At 38.8% G+C, this 21,143-nt stretch overlaps 1 protein-coding gene across 1 annotated transcript in view; it reads right to left on the bottom strand.

Annotated features, from left to right (window-relative positions):
- Positions 1-21,143, bottom strand: part of LOC136857547 (carbonic anhydrase-related protein 10) — a 679,439-nt gene that overhangs the window by 648,423 nt on the left and 9,873 nt on the right. The window contains exon 3 of the mRNA XM_068225096.1: positions 18,870-19,061. Coding sequence (XP_068081197.1) covers positions 18,870-19,061 — 192 coding nt within the window. The remainder of the gene's footprint in view (positions 1-18,869; positions 19,062-21,143) is intronic.

Here is a 21,143-nt window from a genome sequence, read left to right as displayed (position 1 = left end):
AATCGAGAAGAGATTGGACGGGATTTGCAATGCAGTTGGGGAAGATACGGGGGAACAGATTAGTAGTAATGAACAAATTGAAAGCAAACTTGTGGAGGTCACTGAACTACGGAACGAACAGGAAACGCTATCACAGCAGGTAAGAGAGAGAGAGGAAGAATTGCAGGAAGACGTGAGAATAGTGGAAGAGAATGCTGAAAGAGCAGCGGAAGAGGAAGAAGAAGAAGAAGAAGTTGTGAACTGCCAGGGAGAGATACGGCACAATGGTAGAGGTGAGACGGCGAGAGAAGTGGTAATAGCGAGTGGTTTGTTCAGTAGGGATCGTGATTTAACCAAGTTTTCTGGAAAACAGTTAAATCCTATAGAGTTTGCAAAAGTAGTTGAGAAAAGATTTGCAAGTAAGTTGAGGAATAATGTTATTGAATGGGAATACGTGTTGGAGATTTTGTCTAATGTTTTTGTCGGTGAAAGTAGAATATGGTTTCGAGTGTACTGGGATAATAGGTCTAATTTAGAAGAGATTAAAGTGTTCATTGATAGGCTTTGGGAGGAATGTGTGCAAGGGCGCGCGCGAGAGAGAGAGCGCATGATGTCTAGGGAAAGTAATATTGTAGAGAGAAGGGGGAAAATGTTAGCCGTGTATCAGAGGAGAGGGGGTGATCATGATCCGCAGAGGATTAATAGTTGTGCTGATGGTGATAGTGGTCAGAAGAGTACCGAGAGAGAATCGGAAGATAGGAGGCGTATGAATTTGAGTTGTGAGAGAGAGTATCAGAGGAGTAATCAGAGAGAATCGGAAGATGGGAGGCGTATGAATTTGAGTTGTGAGAGAGAGTATCAGAGGAGTAATCAGAGAGAATCGGAAGATGGGAGGCGCATGTATTTGAGTTATGAGAGAAAAGGTCAGAAGAGTAATCAGAGAGAATCGGAAGATGGGAGGCGTACGGATTTGAGTTATCAGAGGGATTATGATAAGCCGAATATGAAGGTTATCAAAGTGTCGTTATCGAGTCAGAGTATTTCAGATTCACAGGGAATCGGGTAAATTAAGGGAACAGTCTGAAGGTAGTAGATGAACAGGTATGTAGTATAAGTAGTTATGTAGTGAAAGTAGATTTAAGGGTATAGTGTGATTGTGACTTAAGTAGTGTTAAGTGAGATATTTAAGTAATGACGTAGTCGTAGGTAATGAAGTAATTAATGGTAGTAGTAAGTTAGACGTAAGAAGTGTTCTGTAAAAGTGATGTAAGTACTTGTAATGCTGAGAATGTGATGTAAGTAGTGAGGGAATAACTCCGATGATGGAAATTGTGATATGAAGAAGGTAAGTGAAGGTACTATCAGATCTTATAACAGCCGTTGGGTGAGTCAAAGTGAGTAAATAAAATGATAGCGGTACCAATCATAATTGAAGATAATTGTAAGTTTCAGCCACGCCTTGTTATACCAAAACTTGTGTATTCAGTTATTATGGGAGCTGACTTGGTTGCAAATCATGGAAGTAGAATAGACTTTAATTTAGGTAGTGTGTGTTTGTTCTGGGAGGAAACTAGCAAAGAAGTACGTGTTAATTATGATGGTCTGAGGTAAGTGTGTTGGTGACGTGTGTTCCTTGAAATATATGAGAGGTAAGTGAAGTTGTTCCTAGTGAGAGGAAATGTGTTGTTGGGTGTGTTACGTGTCTATACGACCAGGATCTGAGGGATCGTCGGTATGAGGCAGTGACGTGAGGTAATTTGAGTGAATTACAGGAGGAGTAATTGTGGTCGATGTTAGGTAAGCATCGAGATGTATTTAGTGGTAAGTGAGGAAGAACACGTATATGAACATAAATTTGTAGTACATGACCATTCATCGTTTGTGGGAGGTAAGTACCCCATTCAACTTAAAAATGCTGGTGACGTCTAAGAACAAATAAACATTATGCTGGATTACGGAATAATTGAACCATCTTGTAGCCATAGTGTTGAGCCTTTAATTGTTGTTACCAAGTAGGATGTGATCTATTGAGATATGTAAGTTAATAAGGGCAAAATTGATTCAATTTGAGTGACAGAGTGCTACTCAGAGTTCCATTTCATCATCTGCAGAGGCGGGAAATATGTTGAAGTTATTTTTTTTTATCAGGGGTATTTCACTATTGTGAACCGTATCGGGAAGTGTGCATATTCCTTAAAAGATCAGGAAGGGGATATTGTCGGTATTTGTAGTATTATATATGTAAAGAAGTATTTCACGTGAGATTTGTTGAAATAAGAGTAAGATGATTAAATTTTGTGAGAAACTGGCAAAATAAAACTAACATCTGCGAATTTGCGTGTGAACCAAGTGTCGTATTGGTGTATTGGAAGAATAAGTGCTACATTGTCATGTTCTGTGTGACAAAACTGAGAACAGGACATTGGACAGTTATCTGCGATAACAATATGCAAGAAAAGTTCTCATATAAGTAAATTTTCACAAAATGCTTCGATATGTTAAAAAAAGGAGAAGAATGTTGTATATTGTTTGAAAATTATTTGTGTGTGTTAAATTAAGGGCTATGCTCTTGTGAATTGTATGAGAATGGGACACTGGACAGTTATCTGCGATGACAATGTGCGAGAAGAATTCTCATATATGTGATGTATTATAAAATGTATGGATGCTGAAAAAGAAAATTATTGTTGTATACTCATTTAAAGTGTTTATATGTGTCAGTGTTATATATATAATTTTGTTCATAAATCAATCGATTCTTTGTTCTTCGATTTATTTATGAGGGAGGCGAATTGTAACGGTTCAAATCCCGTTACAAGATGATATCTGTATTTTTATTACTGTATGATTTTATCTGTATTTTATTATTATTATTATTATTATTATTATTATTATTATTATTATTATTATTATGTCAGTATTATTATTATGTTATATGTGATATTGTACTATTATTGTAATTATCCGTTTTATTCAATTTTGCAATTGCCTGTTGCTTGCAAGATTGCACTTAGATGTATAATATATACGTATGTGTAGTATAACACTCAATACCTGTACAGTGAGAATTGTTGTATACATCAGAGATTGGAAGTGACGTTGTTATATTGCGACACCACTGGCGATTCTGCCAAGTCATCGCCGCGCCTTGGCTATGTCATCGTTTTTATTTAGCAATGCGCGCACCGAGTCGATCGCCGCGGGGCTATTTCACCACTGTATGTAATATCTGTCGCGTAGGTGGGAGTATGTCATTGTTATTTCTGGAGATTACGTAGTTGTGTCAACCAACGTCTATATAAGGTGGGTGGATATTGTAGCGTCAGTCATTACTTATACGGATGCAGTACAGTGAAGTAGTCTACTAGATCAAGAGGCCTTAAGTGGTCAGCCAACCAGTGTGAACGAGAGATGGTGAAGACTCAGTGAGCCATTATTGGTCATTGAGAGAGTGAGACCAAATGGTTGGTCCGTCACTTAGTGGAAGACGAGGACGCAAGGCTTACCAAGGAGTCAGAGAGGGCAACCCTGGACCTGCCAAGAGGTCATACCATATTGAATTACAAAGAAGTCAGATGATATGGAGAAGAAGCAGTCGCAAGGATGTATCACCACGTTAGGCGTGACACATCTACAGTAAACACCAGAGCAATGGCTTACGTCGTAATTACACTCAAAGTGTTGAAGGTACAGTCAAGTGAATCAGTGAGGGAAATATTTCGTATAAATTGTTAAATGTCCGGTCAAGAAGAATCTAAATTCATGCCTAGTTTCTGTCAGTTGCAATGTCATAATTTCATATTTTCATCTGTTTTATCGCAACAAGGCTCACTATTTTTTGATATATTATTTAAAAAATATATATTGTTCTATCAAACGAATTCAGAGTTTCATTTCATTGACAGTAAAATATCTTAACCTCAAAATTAATGGGGAAACCGAACGCCAATCTCCTTTTCCCAGAACTTATATGGTATGTTGTCAAAAGTAAGCTTATTACCCCACACCCTAGAGATGGTCAAGAGTCTCATTCTATTATTGCTGTACTGAGTGACAGCTGGCGCCCTTCAAATAACGTATGTGTAAGTAAGCAGGTAACAAGTAAGTGTGAGTACAAGGTCCGACGAGTGTGTATTTTATTTAATGAATGTTAATTTTTATAATTTCCATTTTAAATGCAGATATTCAGATTTTTCAAGTTAAAATTCAGATTAATATGTTTCAAAAATTAGTCAGCAATTCAGGAACATGTTCTCAACCCTCAAACTCTTACTTATTAACATTGACAAAAAACAACTTCAAATGAAACAAATAAATGAATTGTAAATTAGCTGATACTTAATATAATCAGGATAGTTAAGTAAATTTGTGAAACAGAAGGTTTAACATCGTAAGATTATACAGAATTACAATATATTGTCAATATCAAAATGCACGTGACTGTCTGTCGTAAACAGTCATTCAAGGAATTGAAATTAGTGACGACTGGAATCTTGGGCAAACTCCGATACGTTGAATTTAAATAATTGAAAGTTGCATTAAACGAGAACATAACGAAACACTAGAAGAAATTAAATGAAATCAATACGATAGAAAAACATAGAAAAAGCAGTTACCAATAACGACTGGAGTTCCCCGAGTGGAGCCCTCGGGCGCAAGCGCTCACGAGAACGGTCAGGTGCTAAACACGCCAACAACACACATGACACACGCAAAGCCGGCAGAAGGCCAGGAATAGACAAATCACAATTAAGCAATAGGACACCGAATTCCTTTAGATTCCCATTTTTGGCCAATTGTAAAGTTCGTTATTCTGACCAATCCAATTACATGACCATATATGGTCACTTCCTAACCTGCTGATGCAAGAGGAATTGTATCACCTAATCTTTCCACGTGCAGTACCTACTGTTCCGAAAGTTATGTACCGCACGCGTTTCGCCAAAGCACAATATTATAATTCTTGAAGTACGGAATACAAAATGATAATACGATTTAGCTCTTCTAAACACAATAATTAAAAAATAACTCCCAATAAATTCTTCAAGTTACATTAAAACACACTTCTTCCTTCAGTCCAGAAAGTTTTTTCTTCACACTTCTAGAAATCAATTTAACTGATACACAACACTAATACAAAACAACTAAATGAAATGTAAATACAAAGCTCACTTAATCGCTCTTACAATGCTCATTTACAGTTCCAAATATATCAGAAAAAATATTCAAAATTTCATAAGTTCCAAATTCTATTTTTCAGGTTTCTGTAAATGGCATAAAAGAAATATTAAAATATTATTCAAAACTTTCAAATTAACATTTTCTTCTAGTTACATAAAAAAATTCCTGCAGAGTCCAGAGTCAATATTTCTTTATTTTCCACAATACTAATTCTATTTAGGACAAAAATGAAATTCTGATGTCCTTTCTTGATGACACACAGGTGACACAAACCATTTTTTAATGGTATTTGTTGGTGGCATCGACCTCTTCAGATCTTTTACCACTACTTTCACCATTTGAGAGGAACCTGCGTGTAAGTGTTATTGCGGAAAAGATGACACCAACACCCAGTCCTCAGGCCAGGGATATCAATCATTGACAATTAAAAAGCCCGGACCTGGCCGGGAATCGAACCCGGGGCTGCCGGTTGACAGGTGGACGCGTTGCCCTCTACACCGCGGGGCCGGACTAATCTGACCATACACATCATCTATTGATTAGTGACGTCTTTTCCTCATTTTCCCCCCAATTGACAGTCGTATACAGAACCTCGAAGAATAAAGTGACAAAACAATGATTCAAGAATTGTTTCACAGAATGTATTCCTCTTTATTCATAGGGATAAACGAGCAACGAGCAAGACCTTACGTCAAGGTCGCCATCATTGTAAACAATCAAAAAATTATCTCGTGGCAATACAATATAATGTTTGACTGGCACTTGGAATGACTCTATGCTGCTCCAGGAGTCTAGCAGCGTTCTTTTGCCAAGAATTATTATCCCCCTTCAGGCTTTGATCTCTCACAAATAACTTGGGTTAAGCTCAGCCGAGTTTCAACTGCTCATAGTAGAAGTGAATCAATGCTTCAAAAGTGGGGTATGCGACCTTCCTCATGCTCTGACTGTGAAGGAACGAATCAGATTTTTCGATGCATTACATTGAGAGTGACAAATAACTTAGACGGCAACAAAAAATTCGATTTTGATATTTTATCTGATGAGGCTCATCATTGACTGGGAATGTTGAACTTAGTATTGTTGGGTTCGTAACGGGTGATCATTTATTTATATTTTCTTCCACTGCAGATGTCCATAACAAAAATGCAACCATTTTTACTAAAAATAATTTATGTGTTAAATTGTACCCACACCTGGTTATTATTCATTAATGATATACAGTAAATGATTCCACAGAATTCGTACTGAAATTTTCAGTGCAAGAATTGCCACTTCTTGGTTTAATAGCTTATAAATATAAAAACCTGCGCATATAATAATAATAATAATAATAATAATAATAATAATAATAATAATAATAATAATAATATAATAATAATATAATAATAATAAGTGTATCGGGTGGTACACCTCCACGCCGCTAATTCAAACTTTGCGCCAGTTGAAACTCCTCTACTGAAGGAAGCCTGAACTTTATCTACTGTGTTAATTTTCAAGTTTCTCAGAAGATGTCCCTACTTGTAAATTTTGAAGTCTGAACTGGGTCGTTTTCGATGTATTTTTGTTTTGCCTGTAGTGTGAACATTCTCTTCTAGAGGACACTACTGAAGGACTACAATGGTGCACCCTAGTGCGAAGTGAAAGAACTGTTTTTTTGGAGAAATTTTGTGTTCAAAAGTTTCCCCTTTGTTAAATTTCTTTCTGTCATTGTTTAAGTTGGCAGTATTAACCCTTTCTTTCCCCTTGTTTTGAATTTACCAATCCCGAATTTCTCTAATGAATTTTCCACCAATAATGTGTTTCTTCTTCATCTGGTGTAGGGGTTTTCGTTATTAGCCAATAAAATGATTGTGGGTGGGTGTTCTCATTCCTGAAACGCCTCGAACTTTCCACGAGGGTATATAAACTGCTGATTTTCGGGTCTCAGTGCCACTTCAGTAACATCTATCAGTGTGTAAAGTACGTAGCAGGGGGCGGGTAGCGCCTCTTTCTTCGGGCAGCAGTTCAACCTTCAGGTAATGGCCTTTAATAAATTCTTTTCTTGCTAGCTCAGCAGTTTAACTCTCGGGGCAGGTCCGAAGCCTTTTACAATGTAATTTTCCTCTAAAATGTAAAGACACTTGGTTTCAATCCTATCTTTTAAACTACAAATTGGGATAGAGAGTGCTTAACCCTCTCGAGCTCCCACTCATATTGCTTTGAGGTGAACTTATTTTCTCAACCGTTTCTTCCCTTCTAGTGTAATGTAAATCGTTCTCTTATATTAGTCACCTCTTTAGTATGGGATTAGCCCTTGCATTAGCGGCCTAGTGCCAGCTAGGTTTTAGTAAAGTATATTAGGAGTGCAGTTTTGCCTCCTCTCAAGTTGGTATTGTCGAGGCCAAGTAATATTTCTGTTTCTTCACTGAATAGGCCTCAGTAGGTTGGGTATCTTTTTACCCCTGTGTGTACATCCTTGGAGGACAGCTTGAAGGTGGAGTTTGGTGTGGTCTTTTATAGGCCGGAACTTTGAGAGCGGATTGCTCTTTTTGAAATTTGTTTCTGCGTGCCTCTAGGAGGCTTTAATGTGTAATTGGGAGCAAGAGCTCCTGGGCATGATTGGGGTTTCCTGCCCCTTTGTCGAATCTGGTTGGGCTCATTGCTCAAGAATTGTTGTCTGGCTCTCGGAGCCCAAATCCTGTAACACTGTAATTGTACATTCTCGTTTTTTTACTTTGCTACTCTGTACCTGCCATTCTTGTTATTTCTTGATTTTGCAAAGAAAATATAACCTTGTTAAATTTTATCTTTACTTTCGTATTTTGAGACCTGTTCACCCCCGCACCTTCTTTCACCTCTGCACATCCACGAAACTCCGTAACAATAAGAATAAGTGAAAATTCACAGCCTGTTTCCAGTCATTCGACCGAGTCAGCGATGGAATGAATGAAGCCCCGATCTAGCGACGAGGATAGGAATTATGCCAGCTGGCGAAGCGTATCGCACTCCTCTGGGGCAATGATTAATGAATGACAGATGAAATGAAATGATATTGGAGAACAAATGAAATGGCGTATGGCTCTTTGTTAGTGCCGGGAGTGTCCGAGGACAAGTTCGTCTCGCCAGGTCCAGGTCTTTTGAATTGACTCTCGTAGGCGACCTGCGCGTCGTGATGAGGATGAAATGATTATGAAGACGACACATACAGCAAGCCCCCGTGCCAGCAAAATTAACCAATTACGGTTAAAATTCCCGACCCAGCCGGGAATCGAACCCGGGTCCCCTGTGACCGAAGGCCAGCACGCTAACCATTTATCCATGGAGCCGGACGATATTGGAGAGTGTTGCTGGAATGAAATATGATAGGGAAAACCGGAGTACCCGGAGAAAAACTTGTCCCGCGTCCGCTTTTTCCAGCACAAATCTCACGTGGAGTGGCCGGGATTTGAACCACAGAACCTAGCGGTGAGAGGCCGGCACGCTGCCGCCTGAGCCACGGAGGCATAATAATAATAATAATAATAATAATAATAATAATAATAATAATAATAATAATAATAATAATAATAATAATAATAATAATGGCGTGTGGCCTCCGTAGAGACTTGGTGCAGGTCTTTCGAGTAGACACAACATAGGTGACCTGTGCGTCTTTGAAAATGGGGTCCTAACTGAGATGAAATCTAATGACGAACACAGCAGAAGCATCTATTCCTAGAACCAATGGAATTAACCAGTCGAACCCGGGACTCTTTGAACATGTTAACCATTTAGCAATGAAGCCGGACAGCCGAACAGAAATTTATATAGGCTATATATTGGGAATCTGGTCTAGAAAGCCAAGAATAACGGCCGAGAGGATTCGTCGTGCTGACCACACGACACCTCGTAATCTGCAGGCCTTCAGGCTGAGCAGCGGTCGCTTGGTAGGCCAAAGCCCTTCAAGGGCTGTAGTGTCATGGGGTTTGGTTTTGGTTTTATATCTTGGGAATTGTTCCACGTCTGCCGATGATTATGTCAAAGACTGAGACTTTCTCCAGCCCGTATTTAATTTTGAAATATTCCGCTGTCGGTTCATATCACTTTTTGTTTCTTCTTACCATTAACTGTTTGTGGCTGTTCAGAGGGTGTTTTTTAAATCGTATTGTTGGGGATCGACTATGAAACCCGACTCTCTTTTCTTGTAGATTGCTATAATCGACATTCTTCATGTACTCCCCTTGTGAGCAATGATGTGGACTTCCTCAAATACTTCATAATTCTGTGTAATTTTATGTTATTAGTAATTATCTGTGTGTAAACTATAAAGTAAATACTTGTACATATACAACTAATTCGACAGAAATCTAAGGCATGCCGTTTTGTGTTATGGTCCTTTAAAATCTTCTGCTTGAAGGAGACCAAATCCAAGTCATTCGGATTTCAATCTGCAGGTACAGACTTTAAGTCAACACAGGCCCTCCCACTAGGTATACGGTAGAGCTTGTACCAGTTAAGTAATAACCTTGAAGAATCAACCTACATGGTCTTCCACAGGTTTAACATAACTGTGCACCGGTCAGGAATAAGGATGATATCCTGCAGATTTTCGTAAATAAAAAATAGTATCTTCTTCATCCGCTTCTGCTTCGAGTTATTTATTTTCACCGAAGGTTAGTTATAATCATCGTATTTACCTGTTTACCCTCCAGGGACGGATTTTCCCTCGGACTCAGCGAGGGATCCCACCTCTACCGCCTAGATCAGTGTCCTGGAGCATTAGACACTGGGTCGGTGATACAGCGTGGGAGGGTGGCCAGGATGGCCCAGGCGGCCTCACCTGCGATGCTGAACAGGAGCCTTGGTGGGGGATGAAATGAGTGGAAGGGATATACTGGGAAGGCAGAAGGAAGCGGCCGTGGCCTTACGTTAGGTACCATCCTGGCATTTGCCTGGAAGAGAAGTGGGAAACCACGGAAAACCACTTCCAGGATGGCTGAGGTGGAAATCGAACCCACCTTTACTCAGTTGACCTCCCGAGGCTGAGTGGACATCGTTCCAGCCCTCAAATTTTCAAATTTCCTGGCAGAACCGAGAATCGAACCCGGGCCTCCGGGGGTGGCAGCTAATCAAACTACCCACTACACCACAGAGGCGGACTAGTGATAATCATGGAGTAATTTTACCTATTTTACACTCCCTGTGTATAGGGTTCCCATTTCGTTGATATCGAACCGCTGTCGGAGTTTCTGCGCCAAGTATAATTTTCAGGCACTTCTATTTGCTAACGACTCAATTTGCAATCGTCGGTATAATGGCGTTTGGCTTCCAGGGAGGCCTGGTGCAGGTCTTTCTAGTTGACACTTATGGGAGACTTGTGCGTGTGCGATGATGAGACGCTACCCAGGTTGAAATATTATTTTCAAGACGGCACATACTCCCAGTTCCCGAGCCAGACGAAATAATGCATGAAGGTTAAAATCCCTGACCCAGTAGGGAACCGAACTCGGGACCTTTCTATCAAAAGGCCGACACTTCGATCAATTAGCCACATAACTGGGTGGGCAAAGGATTAAATGTCAAATATCATAAAGGAAATGTACGACTAACTATGAAAAGAACTCCACGAGCCAGAAAATCGTTCTGAAATGGGGCCCCTTCTATAGTTTCCAAAGTGCAGAGCGAGTAAGTCACGTTAATAAATAAATAAATAAATAAATAAATAAATAAATAAATAAATAAATAAATAAATAAATAAATAAATAAATAAATAAATAAATAAATAAATAAATAAATATCAATAAAGTAGTAGGGGGTCCGCTGTCTGTAATTTCGTTTGTTTTGCCAATTTTTCATATATTTATTCGTTTTAGGTCAACTCAAGACTGAATCGGTGGTTTTTACTTTTCGTGTCTGTCTGTTCCACCATCACGTCGAAACGGCTATATAGATCTCAACCAGACTTCATATTTAGAGTATACTCATCCCGCGAAAGGTTTCGATATGCATATCATTTTAAAATCTTTGAATAGACAGGGGGTTTATAGGAAAACCAGAACGGTCTTCCTCCATTTGCTCTTATACTATTGATTTTCTGTAAACTCCGTGAACCGTATGTGAAACGTCTCTTCGTTATAAACAACTTTCGTTATGTTCGTATGTTACGTTACTCTTCACATGACGGGGAAATTTACTATTTTCTGCGGCTATCATGCTCTGCGTTGAGTGACCGACAGACCGACAACGAACAATAACTGGATATATTTCCACCAAACTTCATATTTAGAATCCACCTGTCCTTTGGTAGGTTTTAGGGCAAATATTGTTTCTAAATCCCTGAATTGACTGGGGGATTATACGAAACCGAAACCGTGATTTTGCATTCCCACAATATATACACAACCAAACTTAATGCAAATTTACCTGCCTTAATGGAAATTAATTTCTAAGCCTTTTTCCTCATGTGCATCATTTCAATACGAGGATTAATAAGGGAGATATCATTAACGGACCGTTTTCCGGTACAAGTCCCACCGGACTTAACTCAAGAGCGGGTGCGTGTAAAGAGTATTTTTTTACAAATTGAAAACTACTGAGTATATTTGAGTCAAACTTTACATTAACATCCACCTGTCCAACGGTAGGTGTTAATCGTCAATAACATTTCATGTTCCCGGAATGGACTGGCGGTTTATAGGGAACCGAAATGGTGATTTTACTCTTTCACAATATATACAGTACAAGACCAACCTGACTGGAAATCGACCAAACGTGATGGAATTCCATCCCTAAAACGTTTTTCATGTGCATTTTTTCGACAGGAGGATCAATAAGGGAGATATCATAAACGGTCCGTTTTTCAGGTTAAGTCCAGTGGATATAGTCCAAAAGGTGTTGTACATGGAGCAGGTTCCTTATCTATCTATGTAAGTAAAATCGTAACGACTGTGTGCCTGTACATGACTATTTTGGCGAAATTTTCGTACAGCTACACGTTGAAGGGGTAATAATGACCATCTGAATATTTTTTGGTTTAGTTTCTTGAAAGTCCTAATTTTTACACTCCTCACCGAAAACCCAGATTGCGGCATAATCTGCCAGTCGAAGAAGGATATTGAAATTTGGCAAAATTATACGTTTTAGCCTGTAACGGACAGAAAACTTCCAAGATCTTTAAATTTTTCCCTTTTTATCCCGAAGAATATCGAAATATGGAGGAAATTTTAATGATGGTGTAGACCTTCGGGAAGTGTTATCACATAACGGATGGCACAATCCCCGTTCAATTTGGAGTGATCTACAACCTTGTTCTTACGACTTTTTGTCGTATTTCTATCCCTTTTACGTTTGATTTTTCTCTATTTCTCGATGTTAAGTAAATTTTGGACTTTTCACATACATAATTCATACCTTCCATCACTTATAAGAAAGATAAAATCATCAAATTCTACACGAAAATTGGTCCACCCAGTAGCCATATGTGAGCCAAATGCTATGTATGAGCTGTCACTCAATTATCCGAAAACTAATGCAATGTGAGATAATCTTACAAAAAATTTACCCTGTTCAACGTTTCTATCTCAATCCGACACGGGAATAGATGAGATATCATAGGACCAGCCATTTAAGCCACTAAATCCGGCGTCTTATGGTACAATCCTTTGTCGATATGACATACGTTTAGCAGCAGTTAATCTATAAATGAAGGTATGCAATACTGTAAACACGCATATACTTTCGCATGTCGATCTATACATATTCACTGATGTCGATTTGTAGCGATCGAGAAAGGGTGTGTCTGCTATTGTAATCAGTACTCCCCACACTGACTTTGACTGGCAGTAGGAATGGGGTCCTTCTCCAACTCCTGTGTAACTGGCATTAGTAAGGAATGTAGGAATGTAATGAATAGTTCACTTCTCGATTTGACTTGCAGAAGGCAAAGGAGCATGCAGTTTTGTCTAAAGCTCCCCTACCCGATTGGTTTTGGCAGTAGGCAATGGTGCCAGCAATTATAAACAAATGTATTCATCTAAAATGGGACTGGCATTAGGCGTAGGACCTGCTATTTTGATGGAAACTCACCAACATGGTGTGACTGGCAGTAAGCTGGCTGCTAGTAGGAAAAGGGGCCTGACATTATAATGATAACTGCACAACTCAATTTTGACTGATAGTAGGGTAGTTTCCTGCCATTATATTAAAACTCCTCAACTGTTATCTGTCTGGAGGTAGGAAAGGGGGCTGCCATTGTAATGAAAACTCCCCAAATCGATCGTGACCGCGCAGTAGGCTATGGGGCCTGCAATTATAATGTAAACTTCCCAACTCGATTGTGAATGGCAGTAGGCAAGTGAGCCTGCCGTTATATCACATCCGTAACAAATACTTTACATTGGAAACAGCGTATGGGGACCTCCCCATGCTATTTCTGGGATAACGCTAAGAGACATGGAATTTTAAAACAATCTTATTTATGTACAGTATATAGTTCGATATTCGAATAGAATGTAGAATACCGTAGCGAAGCACGGGTACATTTGCTAGTAAATAAATAAATAACCATTAATCTGCATTTAGAGCTATCAGGGCGACAGATTCCCTAACAATCGTTTGCTAGCCCTTTCTTAAACATTTCAAAGGAGTTGGAAATTTACCGGACATCTCCTCTGGTAAATAATTTCAGTTCCGACTTTGTCCTCGTATTACTATATCCGTAAATACTGATAGGCTATCATATCCTATGGACACTCTCGTGCTCATCAGATTTTCCCAACCTAGGCGCGATGGAAACCAGGATGATGATGATGATGATAAAATTACATCGCAATTGGGAAATATTCCGGTGGCAATGATCACTTTACATTAATGTGATAATAAAACAATAACAAACCATAATTACCAACAATAAAAACAAAAAGAGTACAACAAGCAATTCCATGAAAATAAGATATTACAATATATACTAGTACAGTAGTTTAACATTCTAAATCCAGCATTATCATATATAAATTCACACACAGTCAGCAAATGCTAACTCGTGAACTATTTGATTACCGACTGCGGCTCTAGTTTTACCATTTTAATATTATCTAGAGTTGTATTAAAAAAGACACTTCTCATTTGCCTAGAAAGGTTTGACCTATTTCGATGTTGTGTACTAAAGCAATCCTATTTAAACAGCGCAGCGCACGTGCGCTATGGATATATCGTATCGCTGATTGAATTCAGACCAGCTATTAACATTAAAAGTAGTCTATGTTACATTAATCACATCAAACAGCGTGTAACAATCAGGCACTGCCAGACTTTAAAGGCACATTCCTCACAGACTTTTCTCACCGATTCTGCACAGCACAGACTTGGACCGCAGAAGGGACTAAATGGGGCTAACAAAGAGTACGCCGCTAGGAGCTTTATTTTAATTATGTCTTATTACAGAACGGGGGAAATAATGTCGACTGTTCTGTCAACATGTGGAGGAATGTAACAGGTGCCTTGAGGCATGCTACTTGTTGCGCGGCTGTATATCACCTCATGACTGCTCTAATACACGCGCTCTCATGTTACATGTCACTCACCGACTACTCTACGTCACAGACGCAATCATCTGGATGTATATGCAAAGCTTAACGCTAGCGTTCATTATTTTGTGGAAGTCCAAGTGTACTACGTCACACCTGCAGTTAGTCCTGTTGGTACAATAATCTAAAAACAAGGCGATAGAAAATTCATGGTATTTTTATTTAGAAACTGCGCCGACTTCTTTAGTTGTACGATTTTTAAACATAATTATTTCAGAAATATCGCCTATAACTCATTTTATTTTAATTCGCTGAAAATCATCAGTACTGCCTGCAATGTTTCAGTGCTCGCATTCGTAAATCTTTCGTTCAGCTTATTTGCATTTATTAACATTTAGCTCACTAGCTGAGGCGGTAAAGGCCTGATCGGTTCAACCAGAAGGACGAAAGAAATTGCCCTTTGTGAATTAGAAAAGAAGGAAATTAGACTTTCACTTCTGAAAAGGCCCGTGGTCCTAGGTTTTCCCAACCTACACCAGGAATGAGTACAACGTTAATTCATGTGAACAAAGGGTGGAGGGATAAAAAACTAACCATTCTAGCTCAGTAAGCCTTTAACCCTCCATTCTTCCAAAGTCCTCCGTGACCTGTACGGAATAGTCTTAGCTTCCGTGTTACTAGGCTTACTATATTGACTATGATGCAAATTTTAATTATAGGGACTATGTAAATTTAAGTTTATAATTCCAGCGCTTCCGTACGTAGATTTGTAAAAAGATTTTAGCCTTCATAATTGTCAATTTGGAATTTTAAATTACTGTTAATCTCAAGTCGCAAGCCAATTAAGATAGGCCTACAATTTTGCAAAGAATCCGAACCATTAGTAAGTAACTTTTGTGATTTTATGGAACCTGTTCATGACTATGGCAAGACATATCGTACGACATTGGTACGCTCTTTCTCTAAGAGTATAAAGAAAGCTACTGGGAAACAGAGTCACACATAATGATCACTGAAAATAAACGTACTGAGAAACAAACGATTTAACTCTAACATAATATTATCAACGTGAGATGCATCCTGAAAAGCTTAATTTTGAAGAACACAGGACATAAAGTACGTATAAAGTACGTCATAATGAAAATGATGATACATTTTCTCTAAATTTGTTTCTATAATAATATTGTTATTGGATTTACGTCCCTCCAATTACTTCTACGATTTTTGGACACACCGAAGTGTCGGAATTTGTCCCGCAGGAGTTCGTTTACGTGCCAGTAAAACTACCGACACGAGGATGACGTATTTGAGCATCTTCAAATACCACTGGACTGAGCCAGAATCGAACATGCCAAGTTGAGGTCAGAAGGCCAGCGCCTCAACTGCCTGAGCCACTCAGCAGGGATTTATTTTCTAATCCTTATCCAAAGACCTGACAGTGTTTATCAGAGCTCAGAGAAGATCAACTATTCTTCTTCTATTCTATTCTTCTTTTTAGTGCGCTGTTCCGGTCCGAATGTTGGAGATCATGGCGATCCTTTCCTTGTTGACAGATTCTATGAACAGTTCGGTGGATGACAAGATGAACCATTGTTGTAGAATCCTGCGAAGTGTAATGCGACGCCCTGGGCCTCGTCTCAGAAATATTTCCCTTGAATAACATGTTGCAGAACGCGGTATCACTTTTCGTTCCACACGATATGACCTAAACATTCCAGTTTACACTATGTCCAGTAGCTCTTTTTCTTTACTAATGTCTGTATTTCTCCAGCTTCCGTTACTTAGGCAGCAGCGCACCGGTCTCTCGCCGTTGGATTAAAATCCCGGTAAATCCATGTGAGATTTGTGGTGGACAAAACAGAGGTGGGACAGCTTCTCAGGGAACTCTGGTTTTCTCTGTCATCTTTTTTTCCAGCGACACTCTCCATTATCATTCCATTTCATCTGTCAGTCATTAATCATTCCCCAGAGGAGTGCGACAAGCTTCAGCAGCCAGAACAATGTTTATCCTCGTCGCTAGATGGGGGATTCATTCATTCTGTTCTTGAACCTGTCGAATGACTGGAAACAGGCTGAGTATTTTCATTTTCTGTATTGATCAATTACCTCAGCATATTCAAGTGGTTCAAGTATGATTTGAAAACCCTTCACTGCGCAATTTTTCAAATTTTGAAGAAAAAATATATTTTATTACTTATGATGTACCAATTTGTGGAAAAATAGTAAAAAAATATATTTACAAGATATATGGCTTAAAAAGTGGTTTGGGTCTTAGGAGGAACACTGCGCATTGAAGATAAAATAGCGTTAGAGAACTCTTAAAAGACATAAATACTTTACTTCAGGGATGTTATTAAAGATGAAATTAAAAAATAAACCTTCCAAAGCAAAAAGCACAAGAAATTAACGGGCACATATATACTTTATGTAGAAAACACACTGTTTGAAAAATAAAGTAATAATAAGCAAAAATGTTCAAATGCATTGCACCATCATGTAAATTTAGCACATATGTTTGATTTCTTTGTATAATTATCACACAGATAGTAAGCTATTACATACTAAGCAATTTTAAGTAAAAAATCTGCAGCAAGGATCAATTTGAAAATAAATGTATTTTTCTTTCAATGGGAAATATTGTGTCTACTCAATTTAGTTATTGTGATAACTGTAAGAACAGTTTTTCTTATTTTGTAGGCATAAATATACTGCAAACTTAGAATGTGTTTTAGCACTACAACCAGGTAATTTACAGCGCTGTCTATTCTCAGTAAATACTCGCCAATGAGAAACTTGATCACTCTGAACATCTTGTGGTGGGGCTGGTGTAGTAGGGCCTTTCCACTTCTTTAGCTGTAGTTGCACTTCAACAGTCTCGTTTCTTGTAGTTCTAGATAGATTTCTCGTTAAGAGGATCAAATCATGTAACTTCGAGAAGTATTTCTATGTTGTATCCGTTACAGGTCAACATTTGGCCCTTGACTCACCACTGTGCTCAAGACTGTGCAGTAACTTAATATTAGGTTCTTAGGGCTATTGGGACGGAATTTCTCATTCCAGAACACGCATGTATGTTGGACAAGACTCGATCAGCGCTCATCTTTGTGAAAAGCGAGTGATGAAGGCGGAACTTTGTCCGTATCGCTCCGATATCATACATATTGAGAGTAGCTACACTGAGTAGGTAAGAACTGACCCAGGATGAAACTTGTGCTGCGTCCTAACGATATCAGGGATGTCTGGAGAGGGATGATTGAATTGTTTGAGCTGGTATATGTGAAATAATGCAAATGTCCAGCAGACTCGGTCAATGAGATACAGAGAGGTAGGTCCTATGTATCGACAAGGAAAAAATGATTGAGAGAAAGACGTGTCGTATGTTTATTTTTCTGACAGGCAGGTGACCAAAACAGTCGAAAATGTAGAAATATTCACGTAATGTTTTAGCTTACATCTAATACCGTTAACTCATTTGAATTATTCGTATTAACGTACCCTTTCTTTAAAGCTATATTTTATTAATTAGAGGAACTCTTAAACATTGCTTCAGCCAAAAATATCCTGTATTTATAATTATAAAATTTCTGATTCAATATCCCTGAGTGAAATACTCATTTTAGTCTTACTAAAGAATGCGCTATTTAGATATGGCACTGTAACATGACAGCAGTATGGTAGTTGTTAGGATGAATTCAGATATTCCACAAGAAAATCTTAGACATGGGGATATTTTATTACATTTGTAATTTTCAGTTGTAATGAAAAATAATGTTATGCTTCAGTTAGGCTTTCTGCCATTAAGTCGTGTGAGTAGATATTACTAGAATGACAGGACCACTGTAGCTCTATCGGTACAGATTCAGAGGTGAAATATGAAAATTATTGGTATGGATTTTACCGGTACCCAGTTGACAATATATTCTGTAAATTTAGCGTCTTTTTGGAATGTATAGTTGACCAAATGAATATCGATTGAGCTACGGTGGCTATTCCATTCTTGTTCGGTTGGATAGAGTGTCTAGCTGTGCCACGACCTAATAGCTGAAAGCCTATTTGAAGTATAATGTTATCGTGAAATCCGGATGCTAAACTGGGAGTGATATTTCTAATATGAATGTCACAGAAAAGCCCTACAAGGACACACATTGAGAATTTTCGGCATAAATAACTTAAAAAATATATTGCGAATGTTACTTGATACGGTGAGAGAATAATATGTGGACATACCTCCGCAGGAAATGTGTACCCGTTAATGCTGTGCTCAGATCCGGACTCATCGTGAAGACCATAATGTACGTGGATCTCCTGGAACTGATACTTGTAGGACAGCGGACCACCCGTCACGTTCACGTGGTGTCTTGTCGTATTGTCCACCGTGAAGATCACACTATGCCCTGTGTTGCCAATCGATCCACTAACCTTAAAGAAAAATTGCAAAATATTAATCACCACCGAATGTCATGAAATAAATTAACTACATATTCATTACGTATGACCTATTCTAGACTCATCTAAAGGGGAAGGGCCCAAACTACGACCATTCTTGAGGATTGAATTTGAATTCCCAAATCTCCAATCGATAGTGCCAGGTTACTGGAAGCACGATTTCCACTATGTTAATTAAATACGTGTCAGTAATGTAACTGCTGTACAGGGTCAGAATTACTACGCATTCACTTGAATAATGAACCAACAGGCATTCCAAGTTTTTTTAATGCTATTTGTTCGTGGCGTCGACCTCTAAAGATCTTTTGCCACTACTTGCACCATATGTTATGAACCTGCCTGAGGAAGTGTAAAGTGTTGAATGTGATAAAAGGAACGTTAAGGACGACACAAATACCGAGTCCCCAGGCCAGGGATATTAATCATTTACAATTAAAAACCCCTGACCAGGCCGGGATATTAATAATTTACAATTAAAAACCCCTTACCCGGCCGGAATGGAACCCGGGGCCGCTGTGTGACAGGGGGACGCGTTGCCCCCTACACGGCGGTGTCGGACGGCATTCCAAGTAATATCAGAACGTGGCTTAGACTTTAGCGCGTCGGCCTCTTACTGTTGGATACCGTGGTTCAAATCCCGGTCATTCCGTGTGAGATTTGTGCTGGACAAAGCGGAGGCGGGACAGGTTTTTCTCCGGGTACTCCGGTTTTCCCTGTCATCCTTCATTCCAGCAACACTCTCTATTCTCTTTATTGAATCTAGGCTTCATTGAGCTCAGTTATTTATAATTTACATACTATATACTGTACAAATACATTATATTCAATCTCTAACATTGTATGTATGTATGTATGTATGTATGTATGTATGTATGTATGTATGTATGTATGTATGTATGTATGTATGTATGTATGTATGTTGAGTGCTCAGCCCGGTGGCTGGTTTGCACCTCAACAGCTCCGCCATCACCCGTTATAGGTGGCTCCAGGCATCACTGAAGAGGCGTTCTAGGAACAAAATGAAGAGTGAGGTAGTTTCCCGTTGCTTTCTTCACTGAGCAAGAAGTTGCTATTAAATATCAGTCTGCCAATCCCACAGAAATGCTCTCACCAACCGGCTCTATGAGCAACATTATCACACCATTGATAACAGTGAATGGCCGCATCAGGAATGGGATTACTGGCACCACTCATACATCGGTCACTTTCATGTTGTCAAAGTTAAGGATGAGACTGGGACAGGTGAATGAAAGCAACGAATTTATTCTAGCTCACAGCAGAAGACATAGTGCAGTGCAAACACTAGGTCTTGCCAGCAAAGGCATATATAATATTGCAGAAATTGAGTTAATTAAATATATCTAGTTATGTGAAATAGAAGTTAATCCGTTGATTTTGAATAATTATAGATGAAAATACCCGTTTTTCTGGAGTGATTGTATGTAATATTGACGAACTTTTACTTTGTTTGGGATGTTCCTGATGTCGAGTTTTAAATTAACTTATTTTAAATTAATTAATTAATTAATTAATTAATTAATTTCACATTTCGAAATCCGTGAATAGTGATGAAATACACACATTCGTTGCTGAAATACAAGCAATAACGAGGTAACAGTGAATGACTACGTAGAACAGTGCTAAGCGAATGCAAAAGAAAGTTTCTTATGTGTTGGTACTGAAATATTAAGGTATAAAGGTTGCTGAAACACACATCCCCGTGGTCTTGGTAATTAATGGTCAGCTCTGCTCTATTTGATCAGAGGTTCGAACAGGTGCTAGCAATATACTTAAGCATTGTAAGCGCTTGTAAGCCTAAATAATGAAGTACAATGGTAGTAGTGGCAGCCTCCGTGGCTTAGACGGTAGCGCGTCGGCCTCTTACTGCTGGATACCGTGGTTCAAATCCCGGTCATTCCATGTGAGATTTGTGCTGGACAAAGCGGAGGCGGGACAGGTTTTTCTCCGGGTACTCCGGTTTTCCCTGTCATCCTTCATTCCAGCAACACTCTCTATTCTCATTTCATAGCATTTATCACTCATTAATATATCACT

The sequence above is a fragment of the Anabrus simplex genome, chromosome 1 (assembly GCF_040414725.1).
Source record: "Anabrus simplex isolate iqAnaSimp1 chromosome 1, ASM4041472v1, whole genome shotgun sequence".
Classification (NCBI taxonomy): Eukaryota; Metazoa; Arthropoda; class Insecta; order Orthoptera; family Tettigoniidae; genus Anabrus; species Anabrus simplex.
This window is presented reverse-complemented; position numbering and strand designations above follow the sequence as displayed.